This window comes from Podarcis filfolensis, assembly GCF_964270895.1.
Source record: "Podarcis filfolensis genome assembly, chromosome: 8".
Classification (NCBI taxonomy): Eukaryota; Metazoa; Chordata; class Lepidosauria; order Squamata; family Lacertidae; genus Podarcis; species Podarcis filfolensis.
Genome location: NC_139611.1, coordinates 20,483,104 through 20,501,667, shown reverse-complemented (window position 1 = coordinate 20,501,667; position 18,564 = coordinate 20,483,104). Strand labels below are relative to the sequence as shown.

At 45.7% G+C, this 18,564-nt stretch overlaps 1 protein-coding gene across 5 annotated transcripts in view; it reads left to right on the top strand.

Annotated features, from left to right (window-relative positions):
- The window catches only part of NADK (NAD kinase), a 53,333-nt gene extending 35,908 nt beyond the window's left edge, over positions 1-17,425 (top strand). For all 5 annotated transcript variants that reach the window (XM_083628796.1, XM_083628795.1, XM_083628799.1 and 2 more), the window contains 7 exons: positions 789-874; positions 3,526-3,628; positions 6,595-6,749; positions 8,565-8,664; positions 9,326-9,483; positions 10,121-10,203; positions 11,527-17,425. In XM_083628796.1, the coding sequence (XP_083484922.1) occupies positions 789-874; positions 3,526-3,628; positions 6,595-6,749; positions 8,565-8,664; positions 9,326-9,483; positions 10,121-10,203; positions 11,527-11,677 (836 nt within the window). In that variant the 3' untranslated portion in view covers positions 11,678-17,425. The remainder of the gene's footprint in view (positions 1-788; positions 875-3,525; positions 3,629-6,594; positions 6,750-8,564; positions 8,665-9,325; positions 9,484-10,120; positions 10,204-11,526) is intronic.
- Positions 17,426-18,564: the final 1,139 nt, after the last annotated feature.

Here is an 18,564-nt window from a genome sequence, read left to right as displayed (position 1 = left end):
TTGCTTAATAAACCACACTGCACACAGACCACATGCCAGAGCATGCACAGCTCAGCCTCTCCCATTTTGCCCCTTTCCTTGAGTAAGCTTTCTTGGGTTGCCAAGAAAGGGCTAGCATAGCGCTGCCTCCAAGCCGGGGTCATGGTTCGTTTCCTCCTAACAAAGCACAGTCAGTGCATCAGCAACAAGCCATGGTTTAAGCTCCACTAGCGATTGTGGTTTGTTAGGGCAGAACAACCCAGAATCCTGCATTTGGCTGCAATGCTAAGCCATTGCCTTCTTTGATTCTTTACCTGATTGTGCAGGTAGAGCGAAGCAAGAGCACAGGAGCACAGAAAGCTTCATTATACCAAGTCCAGCCATTGGTCCATCTAGCTCAGTGCTGTCAACACTGGCTGGCAGCAGCTCTCCAGGATTTCAGACAGAATACATTCCCAGCCCAGCCTGGAGTTACCATAGTTTGAACCTGGGACCTTCTGCATGCAAAGCTATGCCTCTGAGCTATCACCCTTCCATGACCTATAGCAATTGAGCTGGGTTCACAGTTTGGTTTATGAAGCTTGTAACTTTGACTTACTGCAACATGCAAATTCAGGCACCGTGTCTGTTTCCTTAAAGAAGGAAGGCAAGAGCAGTCAGATAAGAGCCAGAATGTGCAGGTAAATGGGCTAAAGGAGGCTCAAGCAAAAAGCCACAATCTGTTTATACCGCTGTATTTCTGCCCTTTTAAACAGATAGGACTGGAATTTTTAAAAATTCTGTGTTTTCAAACTCCTTTTCTTTCTTAGACTACGATGATATTTCCAATCAGATAGACTTTATAATCTGCCTGGGAGGAGACGGGACCTTGCTTTATGCCTCTTCACTCTTCCCGGTGAGTTTATCTTCACTATCCTTCCCTTGCCTGCAACCTCTCGCTTATGAAGTCCACATGGGATGCTTCGTGATGGTTGCATGTTCTTCCACAGGCCCTTAACACTAACTTTTGGCTCTTCCCCACTCAGTATTCACTTATGTGCCTCCCTTTTTGCCCTGCCCATTTATAAAGGCTTGGTGTGGCTGTAGTTAAATATAAGTTGCTGCTCTTAAGCATGTCCTATTATTATTATTATTATTATTATTATTATTATTATTATTAAAAAGAGGGTGGGAGGACTAGAGTTGGGCGATATCTAGTTGTCAACATCGCGATATATCGCCAGCTGAACATCACAATATGTTGATATATCACAGTGTCTGAAATAAGGATGGAACTATGTAGAGGTGAACAGTAGGGCTGGGCAATAGCTGGCTTTCAAAGTTGTGATATATCACCAGGTAAACACTGTGATATACCAATACATAATGATGTCTGAAATAAGACGGAGCTATGTAGATGCATTGGCCAACTTCACGGTTTTTCTTGCATTGTGTTGTGTTTTTTTGCATAGCACACGCACACACATAGCACGATTTGCGATACGTTGTCAGGCCAAAAATTATGAAACTGCTATCACGATATGGACTTCAAACTGGTTTTTGGATGATATATTGACATATCGCCCAGCCCTAGGGAGAGCCCTATGCAGAATTTAATACACTCAGGCTTGTTGACAGCCTGGTGTTGAGTATAGACTGCACAAGATTCCCACCCCCCGCCTTTGTTTCCCTCCTTTTCCCCAGAACTCGGACTCAAGGCAGCTCACAAATATTAAAACCAGCACAGATAAAACACAGATAGCTAAGAGCTTATAAAAGATAATAATTTTGAAGTGATTAAACTTGGAATAGAATTAAAACGAGGTGAAAATAAATCTATTAAAATGCAGATTTTTTTTAAAAAAGCACGGCACTATTAAAACCCCTTTCCTTAAAAGCTGCCACTTCCCCAAAGCCTCTTGGAATAAAACAGCCTCCACCTGTCAGTGGAAGGACAAAGAGTGGAAGCACTGCAGCCTCTCTAGGGAGTTCCAGAGTCTGGGGCAGCCGTGGAGCAGCTCGTGCGTCCCACCCAAACGTGCCTGCGAGGGTGGCAGGACTGAGAAAAAGGCTGCCACAGCTATACAGTGAAGCTCCACCAACTTTGGTTTCCCGTTTAGTCCAAGAGTCACCCAACATTTGTAGGTCCATTTGGATTTTTGAGTGGGAGCTGTGCCCTTGCCGATCACTTCCCTTCCCACCCCACCAAGGGAGAGGCAGAAAGAGAGAGATAAAAGACAGAGTTTGCTTCTCCAAGGCATCTGTGCAAAACTCCGATCCGGTAGAATTAATCTAAGCCTCGATGAAGCCCAAAGAGCTGGAAGAGGAAACCAGAAAGTGCCACTTTCCAAACTTCCTTCTTCAGTAATATGTACTTTCCGAGGGAGAAGAAGGTCATGCCTTTGCTTCCGCATGACCAAGAGGGTAGAAAGGGGAAATCACCAAAGGAAAGTTTGAAAAATTATTGGAGGTTAGATACTCAGGAACAGATTTTAGATGAAGATTGGGAAAGAATCTTTCGACAACCACCCTTTGTTGCGACCTCTAGGATAATCCTGGAACAGGGGTTGAAGCTGGTACAAAAATGGTATTATACACCAGTAAGGTTATATCATATTACAAAATCTGGAAGTAAGAATTGCTGGAGGAAATGTGGAGTGATGGGAACATACAGTCATATGTGGTGGGATTGTCCGTTAGTTAATGAATTTTGGAAACAGATTGGTATAGAAATATCGGGAATTGTGGGAAGGAACGTGGAAATAACTAAATTAATGGTTCTTATTACCCTGAGTAGTATCGAGTTAAAAACAAAAGAGGAATGCAAATGGGTAAAATTGATGGTAATTACAGCCAGACAGGTGATAGCGAGTAATTGGGAAAATGCAGAAGAGCTAGGGGTGAACAGATGGAGGAAAAAACTGAATAATATTATAAATTTGGAATACCTAACTGTGAAGATACATAGAATGAAAGGGTTTAAGATCCGTGGGAAAGAGGAGGATCGGTTTGAGAAGATATTGAATTATTTGAGTAGGTTTGAACAATTTAGGGCAATTAAAATGTTAAAAGTTAAATAAACCTGGTGGAAGGAGGAGTGTTAAGGTATATAGAAGTGTACATATGGTTAATTTGAATATGTTATTACTGAATATTATTGAATATGTATATTATTGAATATTGTATACCCAATGTATCAGCCGCCTGGGGGTGGTTTCACTGTTTGTGTTTTGGTGGTTGGTAAAAATAAAATATATATATTAAAATTTAAAAAGAGGGTAGAAAGGAGGAGGAGGAGGCTCTGGGGTCATACTTTGCAGAGGAAGACCTCAAGGGTGCTCTGTTTTAGGCTGCCACATGTGAACCGGTGGGCTACTAAAAAAATTGTTGGGCCCCAAATTGTTGGGGATCCCAATCTATTTTGGGCATCCACATTTTTGGCACAGAACTGTTAAAAGCGGAATGTGTTGAAACCGTTAAAAGCTTTGGCTCCTGAACTCCAAGACCAAGGACAGTTTGTGCCGCTTCTGAATGCTCTCCTCTTCCCCCCCCCCTTTTTCCCTCCAGGGCAGCGTACCTCCCGTGATGGCTTTCCACCTGGGTTCCCTGGGATTCCTTACCCCGTTCAATTTCGAGAACTTTCAGTCCCAAGTGACTCAGGTTATTGAAGGTAAGGGTTTGTGCTGAGCTGGTCACTTGCGCTGCTTATGCAGAAGTAATGCTGGCAGCATTTTTATAAAAAACAAAACAAATTATAGCTTTTGGTGTTGTTTTAATAAATTTTTATTAGATTTTCCACAGTGATAACACAAACCGCAAAGCAAAATGATACACAAAAACAGAAAAAGAAAAAAGAAGAAAGAGGGGAGGAAGGGGGGGACAATAAACAGATAAACAATAACAACAAACTTAATTCTTCACAAATCCAACCTTTTAAACATCTTGGTAATAATAATAATAATAATAATAATAATAATAATAATAATAATAATAATAATTTATTATTTATACCCTGCCCATCTGTCTGGGCCTCCCCAGCCACTCTGGGCGGCTTCCATAGAAACCAAAAATACAGTAAAATATCACACGTTAAAAACTTCCCTGAACAGGGCTGCCTTAAGATGTCTTCTGAATGTCAGGTAGTTGTTTATCGCTTTGACATCTGCTGGAAGGGCGTTCCACAGGGCGGGCACCACTACCGAGAAGGCCCTCTGCCTGGTTCCCTGTAGCTTTTGCTTCTCACAATGAGGGAACCGCCAGAAGGCCCTCGGCACTGGACCTCAGCGTCCGGGCAGAATGATGGGGGTGGAGACGCTCCTTCAGGTATACTGGACCAAGGCCGTTTAGGGCTTTAAAGGTCAGTACCAACACTTTGAATTGTGCTCGGAAACGTACTGGGAGGCAATGTAGGTCTTTCAAGACCGGTGCTATATGGTCTCGGCGGCCGCTCCCAGCCACCAGTCTAGCTGCCGCATTCTGGATTAGTTGTAGTTTCCGAGTCACCTTCAAAGGTAGCCCCATGTAGAGTGCATTGCAGTAGTCCAAGCGGGAGATAACCAGAGCATGCACCACTCTGGTGAGACAGTCCGCAGGCAGATAGGGTCTCAGCCTACGTACCAGATGGAGCTGGTAAACAGCTGCCCTGGACACAGATTTGACCTATGCCTCCATGCACAGCTGTGAGTCCAAAATGACTCCCAGGCTGCGCACCTGGTCCTTCAGGGGCACAGTTACCCCATTCAGGACCAGGGAATCCTCCACACCTGCCCGCCTCCTGTCCCCCAAAAACAGTACTTCTGTCTTGTCAGGATTCAACCTCAATCTGTTAGCCGCCATCCATCCTCCAACCGCCTCCAGACACTCACACAGGACCTTCACCGCCTTCACTGGTTCTGATTTAAAAGAGAGGTAGAGCTGGGTATCATCCGCATACTGATGAACACCCAGCCCAAACCTCCTGATGATCTCTCCCAGCGGCTGCATGTAAATGTTGAAAAGCTTGGGGGAGAGGACAGAACCCTGAGGCACCCCACAAGTGAGAGCCCAGGGGTCTGAACACTCATCCCCCCCCCACCACTTTCTGAACACGGCCCAGGAGGAAGGAGCGGAACCACTGTATGACAGTGCCCCCAGCTCCCAGCCCCTCAAGACGGTCCAGAAGGATGTTATGGTCGATGGTATCAAACGCCGCTGAGAGATCCAGCAGAACTAGGAAACAGCTCTCACCTTTGTCCCTAGCCCGCCGGAGATCATCAACCAGTGCGACCAAGGCAGTTTCAGTCCCATGATGAGGCCTGAATGAGGCCTGAATCCCGACTAGAAGGGATCCAAATGGTCCGCTTCTTCCAGGCGTGCCTGGAGTTGTTCGGCAACCGCTCGCTCAATCACCTTGCCCAAGAATGGAAGATTTGAGACTGGGCGAGACTTCCTCAAATCCCTCCCTTCTGAGTTTCCTTGTAATTAAAAGTAACAGCTTTCCAATATCATTATTAAACTAAAACAATTTCCAATTATAGTCCATGCAAGTAAGGAAAACAAATTGTGGTTTGTTAGAAACTTCTGCTGCTTTGTGGGATATCTTCGGGAGTAAACACTACACTAATCAGGAGTTGAGTCCTAAGACGGTTGGATGGTGCCTTTTAGGCCTCCTTCTGGCAACTCCTGCAGCCCAGCTGGTGCCAAACGTATTGCTTTCCTTTCCTTTGGAGCACATCAGCGAGGCCTAGAAGGGGTTATTGTCATCTGCTCAGCCCAGGACCTCTATACACACTGCCTAGGCTTGCGCCCCCAGGGAGGTCACTTCAGTGCAGCATTTTCTTCACCCTTACAGGTGCACTCCGTTGTCTTTTGAGCAGATGGGTGCAACAATGTTTATTAGGCTTGTTGCAATCAATCAGTACCTCCCTGATGAGATTGGGTACACTTGACAGCTCCAGGCTAGTGCTCCCAAATGCAGCCAATCCCTGCTGCAAACTCTTTAAGACTTGAGATGTGGGATGGAGTTAGCAGCTTTGCATGCAGAAGATCCCAGGTTTGATCCCTGGCATCTCCAGGTATGGCTAAGAAAGACCGTCCCTCACCTGAAATTCCAGAGTGCTAATTCTAGTATTAGTATAGACAAGAGGTGAGGAGCCTTTTTTCAGCCTGAGAGCTGCATTCCCTTCTGGGGGGGGGGGGGGTCTGATGACAATGGTGGGCGGAGCCAGAGGCAAAAGTGGGTGGAGCAATGGATGCAAAGTACCTTTGCATGATAGGCTTGTTTTGACATACCATCTCGCTCCCCTCTAGCCTCCTTTCCTGGCCTGGGGAGAGTCCCAAGGGCCAGATAGAGAGGCATGGAGGGCCGCATTTGGCTCCTGAGCCTGAGGTTCCCCACTCCTGGTGTAGACAATACTGAGCTTGATGTCAGGGCTTGAACCTGGGGCCATCTGCAGCTTTCCCCTGGAATTTCTGGGCTTCACAGCCCTTTGGCCTTTATATGTTTATTGTAGCAAATATATTTTTATTATACAGATAAGTGTCTGGGGTTGGTAGGGACAATGATTACTGTATCTCCTAAACTGATCCCATGTTGGTAGGTCTTTTTATGTTCTTTTACTTAGAAAGGTGTGGTTTTTCACCCTCCACCCACCATAGGCAATGCCGCACTTGTTCTCCGGAGCAGGCTCAAAGTGAAAGTGTTCAAGGAGCACAAGGAGAAGAAGGCAATGATTCAAAACGGGATCGAAGAGAATGGGCTGATATCTCCGAGCCTAGAGAAGGAACTGTTCAAGCAAGCCACTCAATATCAGGTTTGTGCATTCGGTGGGTGAGGTTTGCTTTTCTTCTAGTAGCAGCAGCAACAACAACGATGAGGTTAATCTTAGTGAGGTACTGGATTTATATCCCATCCCTTCCTCCCGAAGGAGCCCAGGGTGTCAAACAGATCCACTGTTTAAAAAAGCAAAGCAAAAGCAATAGCATTCTAAAACCGTTAAGCGTTATAAAGGCAACGATGGTGAAAAACATTCCAAAAACAGTTACAGTCAGAAGCATTCTTCCATCCGGTGTTCTGGATCCAGTAATGGTATGCTTCAGCCACCCAATGCCTCACTGGAGAGGGAAGTTTTCCTCCTGAAAGTTAATAATGATGGAGACAGGCACAGCTCACTGCGGAGCTCATTCCACAGCCAGGAGCCACCACCGAAAAGGCCCTGCGATGGGTCACTGCCAACCAGGAAGCCCCTAAGGGGACCGCCAAGTCCTCACCACAATGATGGTGTTGGTAATATAATCATGATCATGACAATATAATATTGATGATGATATTAATAATGGCAATGTAATAATACATTTAATATATTAAATTTACGAACCGCTTCCCGAGAAACATATTGAAGTGTCTTTGTAGATATAGAAAGCCAGAATAACATAGTGGTCAGTGTTGGACTATGACCTGGGAGATCAGTGTTCAAATCCCTACTCAGCCATGAAGCTAACTGGGTGTGACCTCAGGACCAGTTCACTGGTTCTCAGCATCTAACCTACCTCAGAGGGTTGTTGTAAGGATGAAATGGGGAGAAGGGCAACTTGAGCTCTTTGAAAGAAAAGTGGGATATAAATGTAATTTTTTTTTTACAAATGGGTCAGGGGCTTCTGGCCCTCAGGCCCACCAGACCTCCCTGTTTGTCCCACAAAGCCACTTTGGGCAAGCCATGCCCACCGTACACCTGATGTCGGGTGTGTGGCAGGTAAGGGCAGAGCTTCAAATGAATAATCAGGAGCTTAAAGTGAGCTGCTGATGGTTCTTTCGTTGAAACGAGGTGTGTTTCCATCTTCCATCAGCTGATTGGCTGTGAGAGCACCTTTTGGGGGGAGGGTTTCCATTGAAACCATTGTTAAAGTGATGGGGAGGAGTTCCATTTTAGCAGTGGTTTCCATGGGAACCGTTTCTCTCTTCTAGCATTGCTCTTTGAACATTGGAAAACTGGAAACGTATAGAGCAGTGTGGGGCTGTTTGAAAGCCCTTTTGCAAACAGTCCCACACTGATCTTAGAACCACCAGTTTTCAGAGAGTTAAAGAGCAGTATAGGGCTGGTTGCTATTATTTATTTTTATATTTGTGGTTATTTTTTTAAAAAAAACAAGCACTTTTGGAAAGTGAAATGGGGGGGGGGGGGGAATAGTCCACCAGACTTTTTGGATTACAACTCCAAATGACTCTGGCTGGCCCATTAAAAAACATTTAAGGCTTTCTTTCTGCATGCTAAAAGTCGGTCATAAAATCATAAAGCCAGAGTCTTATAAACCCTGTAGATACACAACAGATTTTACTACTTCCACACAAACACAATACAGTAGGTCTTAAAACAGAATGACTCTGGTTCAGAGTTCTAGTCAGCGTCATCAAATATTTAACCTCTTTCGAAACAAACAAAAATGATGTATCTGAAGAAGTGTGCATGCACACAAAAGCTCATACCAATAACAAACTTAGTGGGTCTCTAAGGTGCTACTGGAAGGAATTCCCCCCCCCCCCGACTACGGCAGACTAACACGGCTACCTACCTGCAACTTAACCTCTTTCGTAACTGTTCCGTTCCATCATCTGCATTTCCTGTCGGCAGGTCCTGAATGAAGTTGTGGTGGATCGGGGCCCTTCCTCATATCTTTCCAACGTGGACGTCTTTCTAGATGGGCACCTTATCACCACAGTCCAAGGAGATGGTAAGCACGTTTTCTGTTTGCCAGAAAGCAGAGCGCCCCCCCCTCCCCCTGCCTCCTTTGGGGGCTGGAGAGCATTTTCTTTGCATGCCTGGCATCTCGAGGTGGGACTGAAAGCCCTCAGGAGCTGCTGCCAGTCAGTGTTGGCAGTCCTGAGCTAGATAAGAGTCTGTCTCGGGATAAGGGCACTTCCTATGCTAAGGCACCTTCCTGTACGCATTAAGAGCATTCATAGCTGAGCTCTGTTTAGGTCCTTAAATGGTTTGCCCCCAAGCTGTTTACTGCACTGGCTGCACCCTTACGATTATCCTGCCTGCACTTTTAAGATCTGCCTGCCCCTAGGTAGGTAAGGTTGGTTGGCAAGTTCCACTTCCCTTCCCTTCCCTTCCATTGCACCTGCATCAAATTCCTACATGGGAGGCTTCTCAGAAGGCCCCATGGCCTTGCAGGCACGTCGTCCATTAGCTGGGTGGTTGAACTGCCTCTGTCCCACTCCCCAGCTCTTAATAGATTGTTGTTTTTAACTGCTTCAAATGGGTGAGTGTCCTAACAATTTTTTAAAGAGTTGGTTGCACAGTCCTGTTGAAAGGGATGTTCCCAGTCCTAAGCCTATAAAGAACAGGCGAGGCTATAATTGTGACTTGCGCTTGCTCTTTCCACTCAGGTGTCATCGTCTCCACACCCACGGGCAGCACGGCGTACGCAGCTGCTGCAGGCGCTTCAATGATCCACCCGAATGTCCCTGCCATCATGATCACCCCAATCTGCCCACACTCGCTCTCTTTCCGGCCCATTGTCGTTCCTGCTGGGGTGGAGCTGAAGGTGGGTCCTTAAACAGTTTCCTCTCCAAATTTGGCTAGTTGCTGCGAGATCTCTGCCCCTCAGAATTGTCGCCTGAGCTTGCCCTTTTTTTTCCCCTTCTCCCTCCCAGTCCTTTGTTCCTTTTGTGTCTTGTCTCTTATACTGAAAAGTGGGAGGGATAAAAATGCCTAACGATTAATGAATTAGAAAGCTTTCCCGCTCACCAAACAAACAAGCTTTAATCTGCCTGTTATGTAACCAAACAAAACATCGGTATAAAATCCAGCTCTCTCTCGCACCCGCCTTCCCTCTTGGCAGCCAGAGAGGTTATTGCTTTCTTAAGCAATGTGCCAAAACATGTTTAAACCCTACTGAAAGGTCAGATTCTGCTGAAGCAGTTTGCTGGTTTGTTTGAAAGGCGGCATGGAAAAAACAGGTTGCCTTCCCCTGGGCTCGGCCTTCTGCCTCCGCTGTTGGAGGTGCCAATTGCTGGCAGTTGCAAGTGGGGAGAGTTGCTGTTCCATCCAGATTGTACTGGCCGGCTTCTCATGGGCAATCTGGCTGGCCCCTGTGAGAACAGGCCTATTGGCCTGATCCAGCAGACAGCAAGCTAAAAAATTTAGATCTCAGAAGTCAATGTGCTTTCCCTTCTCCTCAGATCATGCTGTCTCCCGAAGCCAGGAATACAGCGTGGGTTTCCTTCGATGGGCGGAAGAGGCAGGAGATCTGCCACGGGGACAGGTGAGGGTGCCCTTCTGAGTTCTCTGTGCCACTTGGTGCTCTCTGCTGTCACTAAATATATGAGGAAGAGCAGGAACGCCTGACTTGAGTCACGTCCACACCAAGCATTTAAAGCACTCTTATACCACTTTAGCGGTCGTGGAGAATCCTTGGAACTGGAGTTTGCTATGGTGCTGGGAACTGTAGCTCTGTGAAATCTCCACCCTTAATAAACTTAAGTTCTCAGGATTCTTTGGCGTAGGGGGGAAGCCCTGACTGTTAAAGTGCTGTGAGAATGCCTTAAACAGTGTGGATGTGACTTCAGCAAACATTCTCATTCTTCATTTCATTTCTATAGTAGTTCATATTTTTAAGGGGGGGGGGGAATCTCAGAGCAGCTTACAACTCATTCAAGCATCCAGTAGAGCAGTCCACTATGGAACATTACTGAAGAAAGTCAAATATAAAGTATACATTCAAAGCAACATCATTACGGGAAACTAAGACAATATTTTAGATTCCTGTTAATGATGTTTCTTTGAATATATACTTGATATTTCTCAGAGAAAACTTTACAAAAGGAGCTCAGCTACACAATGCACATTTTAAGACCCCAAAGTTAACAACAACAACAAGCCTTAAACATTTCAAAAGAAAACATTCTTAAAGAAAGACAACATCTGCTTTATCTAGAAAAGCTAGTACCCAACAGCCAATCCTGCTTTATTGCAGAGGTGGGGGGAAACTGTGGTCCCTCCCGATGTTGGACTCCCAACAATCCCAGCCAGCATAGCCAGTGGTCAGGGATGATGGGATCTGCAGTTGAGCAATGTCTGGGGTAGACACAACTTCCACCTGCTTTAGTGCAGTCAAATTGCCTTGAGAGCAGGCTTTCTTCTTAATACAGTGGTACCTCTGGTTGCGGACGAGATCCATTCTGGAGCTCCGGTAAGATCACCAGGTTTCCACAACCGGAGGGACTGCTTCTGCACATGCGCGCACGGCAAAACACTTCCGGGTTTGCCGCTTTCGCAACCCGAAGTTTACGTTACCCAAGGGTAACATAAGACAAGGTGCTACTGTACCTGCAAAGGCCGCGGATGCCTGGCAGAATTATAAAGGCATTCTCTGACTAGGATGACTCTGACTTGTGTCCACTCACTTCAGTGGGTCTACTTTGAACAGGGCTAGTGTTAGATACAACCCTGTACGGCTTTAGGGTTGGTGGCCTTCATTCAGCCCCATCGAGGAAGCGATTCACAAGTGGAATAAATAAGCTTTTATCCTCCATTGAACCTGCCCTGAACCGAAGGCCAACCCTAATAACAATTCTGTCTCTTACAGCATCAGCATTACTACCTCCTGTTACCCCCTCCCTTCAATCTGTTTCCAAGACCCCGTAAGTGACTGGTTCGATAGCCTGGCCGAATGTTTGCACTGGAACGTCCGGAAAAAGCAGAACAACTTTGCTATAGACGAAGAAGAGGAGTTTTGAGTGTTGGCTCTAGCAGAGGATCATGGGAGGCCGAATCCCTTCTGTACAAAAACATGTTTTTAAGCCTGTAGCTCTGGGGAGTAGACCAATATAATATAATATTATATAAATATATATATAATAACTTTTTTAAATACAGCGATGTACCTCATATCAGTCTGTTCTGCTGATGACCAGATATCATGTCGTTGTTTTTCTGTCTGTCGGGAGAGCTTGAGGTGAGAGAGAAACAAGCGGAGATACTTTTCTTCGGGGCACATTAGAAATGTCCAATGTTTGTTCGTCAATGTGCAATGTGTTTTCCGCACAACGTGTTTCCTAGAAAGAAGTTTTTTTTGGTTTTTTTTTGCAAAAGCCTTATTAAAAACGAATGATGTTTCCTTGGACTTTCGTTCCCGGTTATCGGCAAATCCCCAGATTCTCTTTATTGGCCACTGTGTGGGTCGGGCAAATGTTGGTTAAAGGGGCGCTAAAACGTTTTATCTTACGTTTGTCAAATCTTCAGTTCTGTGCACTAATTTCTGGCAAAGTGAAGAGGATCAATCCGTTCTTGATTGCCACTCTTCCCCCCCCCCGCCCCCCACTTTTTTCTTTTCTTTTCTGGCTCACAAGAAATGTGGTTTCATGGCTGCTTAAAGCAGGGATTCCTACCCCCACCCCAGGATATTTTCCCACCATCTTTGTTTAAATGTGTTTGTAGGAACTTTATTACACCCCCCTGATGGTGATCAAAAATAAGTAGGTCTTGTTGGGGGAGGGGGTTGGAAGGAGGGAGACAGGTTTTGAATTGCAGAAATTTGTCAAGATGAGTGTTCATAGATCAACTCTAGATGTGATCAGCAACATTAAGACAAAGGCGGCCTCTGTATGAAAGACGAAGTTGGGAATTGGTTGGACTGGGACATGCAGGCAGTTGTCACCTGTTGGGTGAATAACTGGGAACGTCAAATGCCTCCTTAAACCATTGCTGGTGAAATCACAAGGCCTGCGTGCCAAAAGCACTTGTGTACTTATGTGTACATACCTTTTGGTTTCAGCTAGGCTTGCACAGATGTTTCCTCTGAGCTGTGCAAAATCTGAAGGTTAACACTTCACTGTCACATGAGAAATGTATTGGGATTCTTTAAAAAGGCAAAACAAAACCAGTACATTTTGGGGTTTCTACAGTTTCCAGACAAGCAGCCATTTTTGCCTGGATGGTTGACTCTCAGAAAAGCCACCCAAACTTCAGGTGTATCTTTTTTATGTGGCAGTGAGGGATTTGGAAAGTCTTATGCGAATGTGCTGGTGGGTGGCAACTTCCCCCTTTGCTACTCTTTTGGGTCCTGGTCTGTGGATTTCTGCCAAGAACTAGGAGCTGTAGGCCGTAGTTTGCTGGGGCTTCCATTTCCATGGGGTTTCCAGTTTGCTCAGCCACACACGGAGGCATCGCCTGAGTGGTGAGCTTCGCAAACACTGCTATGGTATATAAGCAAGTCTGCAGGCCCAGCAATGTGTGTGTTTTCTGTGTCTTTAAAAACCCAACAAGGAGCAGTCGCCAAGCACCTATTAAATGACCCAGTCGGCAGAGATAGGCCAGGAGTCACAGCTGCCCTCAGGGAATGCAGGCTGGCTTGGCTGTTGCCTTTTTGGACCAGGGTAGCCAACGGAGTGTCTTCCAGACATGAAGGACTCCCATCTCCCATCAGCCCCAGCCAGCCTGATCAGTAGCCAGGGATGAAGGGAGTTTGTGTCCTCAGCATTTGGAGGTCATGACATTTGCTTACCCATGCTTTGGGCCACTAAGCCTTGCTTGCAGCTGCTTGGGATGGGGCCCTGAGTGCCTCTAGGCTAGAATGATGCTGGAGTGGGCGGCCGTCATGTGAGAAATGTCCAGGCAGGGTATTAAGGGAGTTGTATTACAGGAGTTTCCAATCAGAAGACCAGGAGATGTTCCTAGCACATTTCCTCTTCTTGTGTGGCTTCAGCACATTCTGGTGTTGTTTGTTCATTTGAAGCTTTCTCATGGATGTACACTTCTAAATATATATTCCTGGCTTTTATGAAGATAGTTCAAAGGGGATGGTAAAATCTATTTATTTTCTATTTTTGGACTTAGGCTTGGGTCTACCCCTTGCAATGGTACAAGGTGGTGGAATAATAGCTCGATAACTAAAGGTTACTGCTAAAGGGTTGCCCATTCTAACAGCCCTTCAGATAAAAGGGGGGGATAGAATCATGTGAATGGGAATCTGACCTGCCAGGGTTGTAGGGTTGACCTGTCACACATGTTACTTTTCTGCCTGATGGTCTCATGATCTGGTGTCAAGTTTTTTTTTTTTAAAAAAAGGATTGCTCATTCAGAAATGGTGCATCCTCCGCTTTGAAGTGGAACAGCCAGATCTCTGCCACATCAAGACTATACCACCTCGTGCCTCTGCATGTGTGTAGACTAAGCCGCTGAGGTTTACATGCATGTTCTTTAGCAGTTTCGCCATCCCATGCCTCCTGCCTTATCCAAGCGCTTCTGCAGAGATCTTGAGAGCAATCGGATGCACTCAGCAAGTCCTTGTCTGTGGCACAAAAGCTTGATGGAAGGGGGGAGAGAGATCGCATGCTCCCTAAATGAACGGTGTTCTGTTGGGGTTTCATGGCTGTCTTAGCATTAGGGAAAGTGTGTGTTTCACCTTTCACAACAGGGATAAGGCGCCTGAGGGCCTGTAGATCCTGTTGGGCTACAACTCTCTGACCATCAGCCACTGAGGGTCTCAGGCTCTACAAACGGGTTTTACAATATACACCTGCGAGTTTCATCCAACCAAGTTTTGCTGAGAGTAAACCCGTTGAAATGAACAGCCTTTAGTTACATCTGCTAATTTCAATGGGTCTGCTTCTGAGTAGGAGAGAACCCTGAATGGTTCTTTCCTCCCAAAGCAGATCTTCAGCTTTTGACGGTAGCGTCAACTGCACTAAATTGTGTTATGTGTATGTTATATATTTGTGAAAAGGCGACTGTTGTAAATGTTTTGTGTACTAGAATATTGGATTTGGGTTTGTTGGCCGGTTCTGAAATTGGGTATGAATCAGGCAAAATGTTGTTGGCAACATTTGGTAGAGACGTTTCAACCAGCTTTTTAGATGCCTTGGTTTCGCTTATATTTTATAGTATGATTATGTTACCACTGGGTTTTTTAAGTCACGGGTTTTCTAGATGGCAGAGAGTGCACTGTTTTTGAATCACAGTCTTGCTTTCTTATCTGTGAAAATAGAGCTTTGCTTTAAAAAGGCAATGACCTCCCCCCCCCCCAGACACCCTTAGATGCAAGAATTAAGAAAAGGAACAGAATAAAGGACTTCAGGTTGTAGCCAGCAAAGCCCTCCTGCTCAGAGTACACCCACTGGAATTAATAGACCTAAGGTAGTTGTGTCCATTAACACCAATGGATCTAACTCAAAGTAGGGCTGATATTGAATAAAACCTTTTGATATGAAGTATGTTGAAGGATTAATATGCTGAGGAAAGACTCATTTGCAGATGAGATGACAAAATAAAACAGACCTTATTTAGAAAATATGGGAGTTTATTTTTTTGGTAAACTCCCCCCACCCCAAAATAAAATAATTTGGCATCTTTAGTGCTTCTTATTATTTAAAGTAGTAATGTTTCTCAGGATATTTAAAAAAGCAACCCTGGATTCTTTTGTTTTAAGTAAAGATTTTATATAAGGTCTCCCTAAAAAGTCTTTCATTACTGCCTCCAAACTTGATTCAGTTTACTAATGAGATCTTTAACTTGCTGTGCTGGGATCCTGAGCAAATATCCCCCTCCCCTGTTTTCCTGATTTAATTGGTTAACTGTCTCCTAACCTAACTGCTGCAGGCAGGCAGACAGGGGAGCAGGCAACAGAACCTCACAGAAAGGCAAGCAGCCTAAAAAAATTGTACCTGGACCTTCTGGCCATACTGTTGCAATTTAAGGTGGCATAGTGGTTGTGGCTAGGGGTGCATTTTTGCTCCCTCGCTTTCAGTACCAAGGGGTGAGGGACCTTTAGCCCTCTGGGTATTGCTGGACTACAGCTCTCATCAGCCCCAGCAAGCATGGTCAGTGGCCAGGGATGTCAAGAACTGTAGTTAGCAACATCTGGAGGGCCAAAGCTCTCGCCACCCTTGCAATGCGCCATTGCCTTAAGGCAGTTCATGGAGGCCTCATCTGGTCCTTGCATCTGCTGTTGGGAACCGCTCTCTGTCCTCTGCAAGGTTGAGAGTTCGGCTGGGCGCCATCCCATCATGTGGTTGGGCACTGAGCAACAAGGCCTGTTTGATTTTCTGCAGTTCTTGCAGGTCTTTCTCTTTGGCCGCTGATTGGAAAGGAAACTGGTTCCCAAGCCGGTTTCTGTTCAGGCGAAGGGCTCCCAGAGTGCAACCCCATTTAACATTAACACAACAGCCATCGCTTCTCCTGGGGAACAGACAATCTGCCGGTGGTTGGCGGTTGCGCAGAGCTTCATTCTACATGCTAGCTGCCGTGGGGAATATTAAAGCCCCATTTTCTAGGCTGAGAAAATGAGTAAGCGGAAGGCCTAGGCAAAGAGGGAGCAGGAGAAGTTAAATGCTAGGTTCTCCTTACTGCAACCCCTCCTCAACACTGTCCTCTCAAGGAAGCACCAAAGCTGAGGTCAACAAACACCGCCTTCCTGTATTCCGAGTTCTTGTTTCAGCTAAGTAGCTGGTGGGTTTTTTTGACTTGTTTTTGATTTGCTAGGTGTTTAGATCTCATTCTCTCCCTGCCCACCACCCCTTCATGGGCAGGTTGGATGAGTAAAAACAAGCAGCTAGCAGAATGGTGAACCGATAGATCGGCTTGCCGGGAAAGTTGCAGGATGGGAGTCCTGACCGGAAGGTGGAAGTACAGTCAGGCGAGGGGACTGTTCACAGGGAGTCACCGTAGAATCATTGCCGAGTTGGAAGGGACCTTGGGTCCCTTCTGCATTGCAGAAATAAGTAGGTGTGCTGAGAATATGGCATGTCGGTTGGATCTCCAAAGAGGTCCTTGGCTTTTGCTTTAATTCAGCGTTAGTTAAAATGTCGGGTGTGTGTGTGTGTGTGAACAGGTCTGATCATCCACCAATCCAATAGGCTCCCCACTTGTCTTGTGTGACTTCTGCTTGGAAGACCTGCTGACATCCCTGGCCTAAGCCTGCTCCTTTTCCTTTACAATGCTTTGCATAGGTGCCCATTCCAGGCCTCCTAAAACATGGCAGCCTTGTTGGGTGTAGCAGAGAAGGGACAGAGAAGGGAATACACAGTCCCACAGATGCTGCTAGAATCCAACTTCCCATCGTCCCCGACTATTGGCCTTGCTGGCTGAGGCTGGGGGGATTTGGCGGGGGGGGGGGGTTGTATACCTACTCAAGAGCAGACCCCTTGAACCCAAGTTTGTCAAGGTCATTAATCTCGTTGGGTACAACTCTGGGAGTCTAGTAACACCAGGAGGTCCACAGGTTCCTTAGCCCTGGAGTAGGCCTCATGTGGTTCATTCATTGTGTGTCAGAGGTCCGCTGCCCCTCCAAAGAGGCAAGCCTTGTTTTACTCAAAACTTTAAAAGTGTTGATGACACGGCACACCGCCCAGAGTTCCGAACTTTATAAAGGAAAAAATAAAAAAGCCTAACGTTTCATATTGTTACTGCTTTGAAAAAGACTTGTTAAATATTGCTGAGAGAGCAAAACTATTTTCCAGACCTTTTCAATAAACCATTTTTTTTCCAAAGTTGGTGTTTGTGACATAGCATTTTTTAAAATAAAAATTCTTTGCTCTTTGCAAGGCATTAAAACACAGCGCCTTGTTGCAGGGGGCCCACAAGTAAAGGAAATAAGTTATATCTTGGTTAATCTCAGAGGTTTGTGGAAGGGGAGAGAGAGCTCAAGACTGGGCCTACTGCATCAGTCCTCTTAATGTCCCATCTGCTTTCATGTTTTCAGCAACGGTGAACCAATCTGCCCTTCAAATGTGCTGGGCTCCCAACTTCCCATCATCCCTTGCCACCATGGCCAGTCATCAGGGATGACCAACCACATGGGCTATCTCTGGGTTGAGAAGCACCATGGAAACTAGAGAGTGTAAGAGGAATCTGCTAGATTAAGCCAACGAGCCACCTATTCCAGCATTCTGTTCTCACAGTGGCCAGTCAGATGCCTGTGTAGTAGAAGAGTGCTCTCCTTTCCTGCGTTTTCCACTAACTGGTATTCAGAAACTGCCTCTGACCAGAACATAACCATCATGGCTAATAGCCACTGAAAGCCTTACCCTTCATGAATTTGCCCACTCAAAGCCAATCCAGTTGGCGGCCATTTTTCTTGTAAGTGGAAGCTCTCATGAGGGTTAACAGTTGGCGGGACTGCCACCATTTTGAAAAGTTAAGGGGAAGTGGAAACATTACAAGGGACATGGGTTGGGAATGAGAGCACTGCAGTACTTCTCTTCCCACTGTCCATTGAGGAAAAGTTATCCTTCCAAAAGATGGATAATTGTTCGTTTTGTCACAAGTATGCCATGGTGTTCCTTCTAAAGGGCGATGTTTGTGCAGAGTTGTTGGTGGTTGAGATATAACAGGCGGGAGCAAAGTAAATAGAAAGGAGAGATGTGGAAAGAACTCTTAAAAATAAATAAACGGCAATCTTTTTTGTGGAATGGGAAGGGAGGAGATTTTTTCTATGCAGCTCGTTGGCTTTCAACAAGAACCAAGTCGATGGAGGCAAACAAGGATTGAGTAAACCCCACTGCCTGGCAACTAACAATGAAGTAATGGGCAGTATGTAATCTCACTATGTGCAAATTTAATATTTTCTCCTTTTTTTAATTGCTTCCTTTTTGGATAGGCATCACTGAAATACCAACAAACCCTCCAA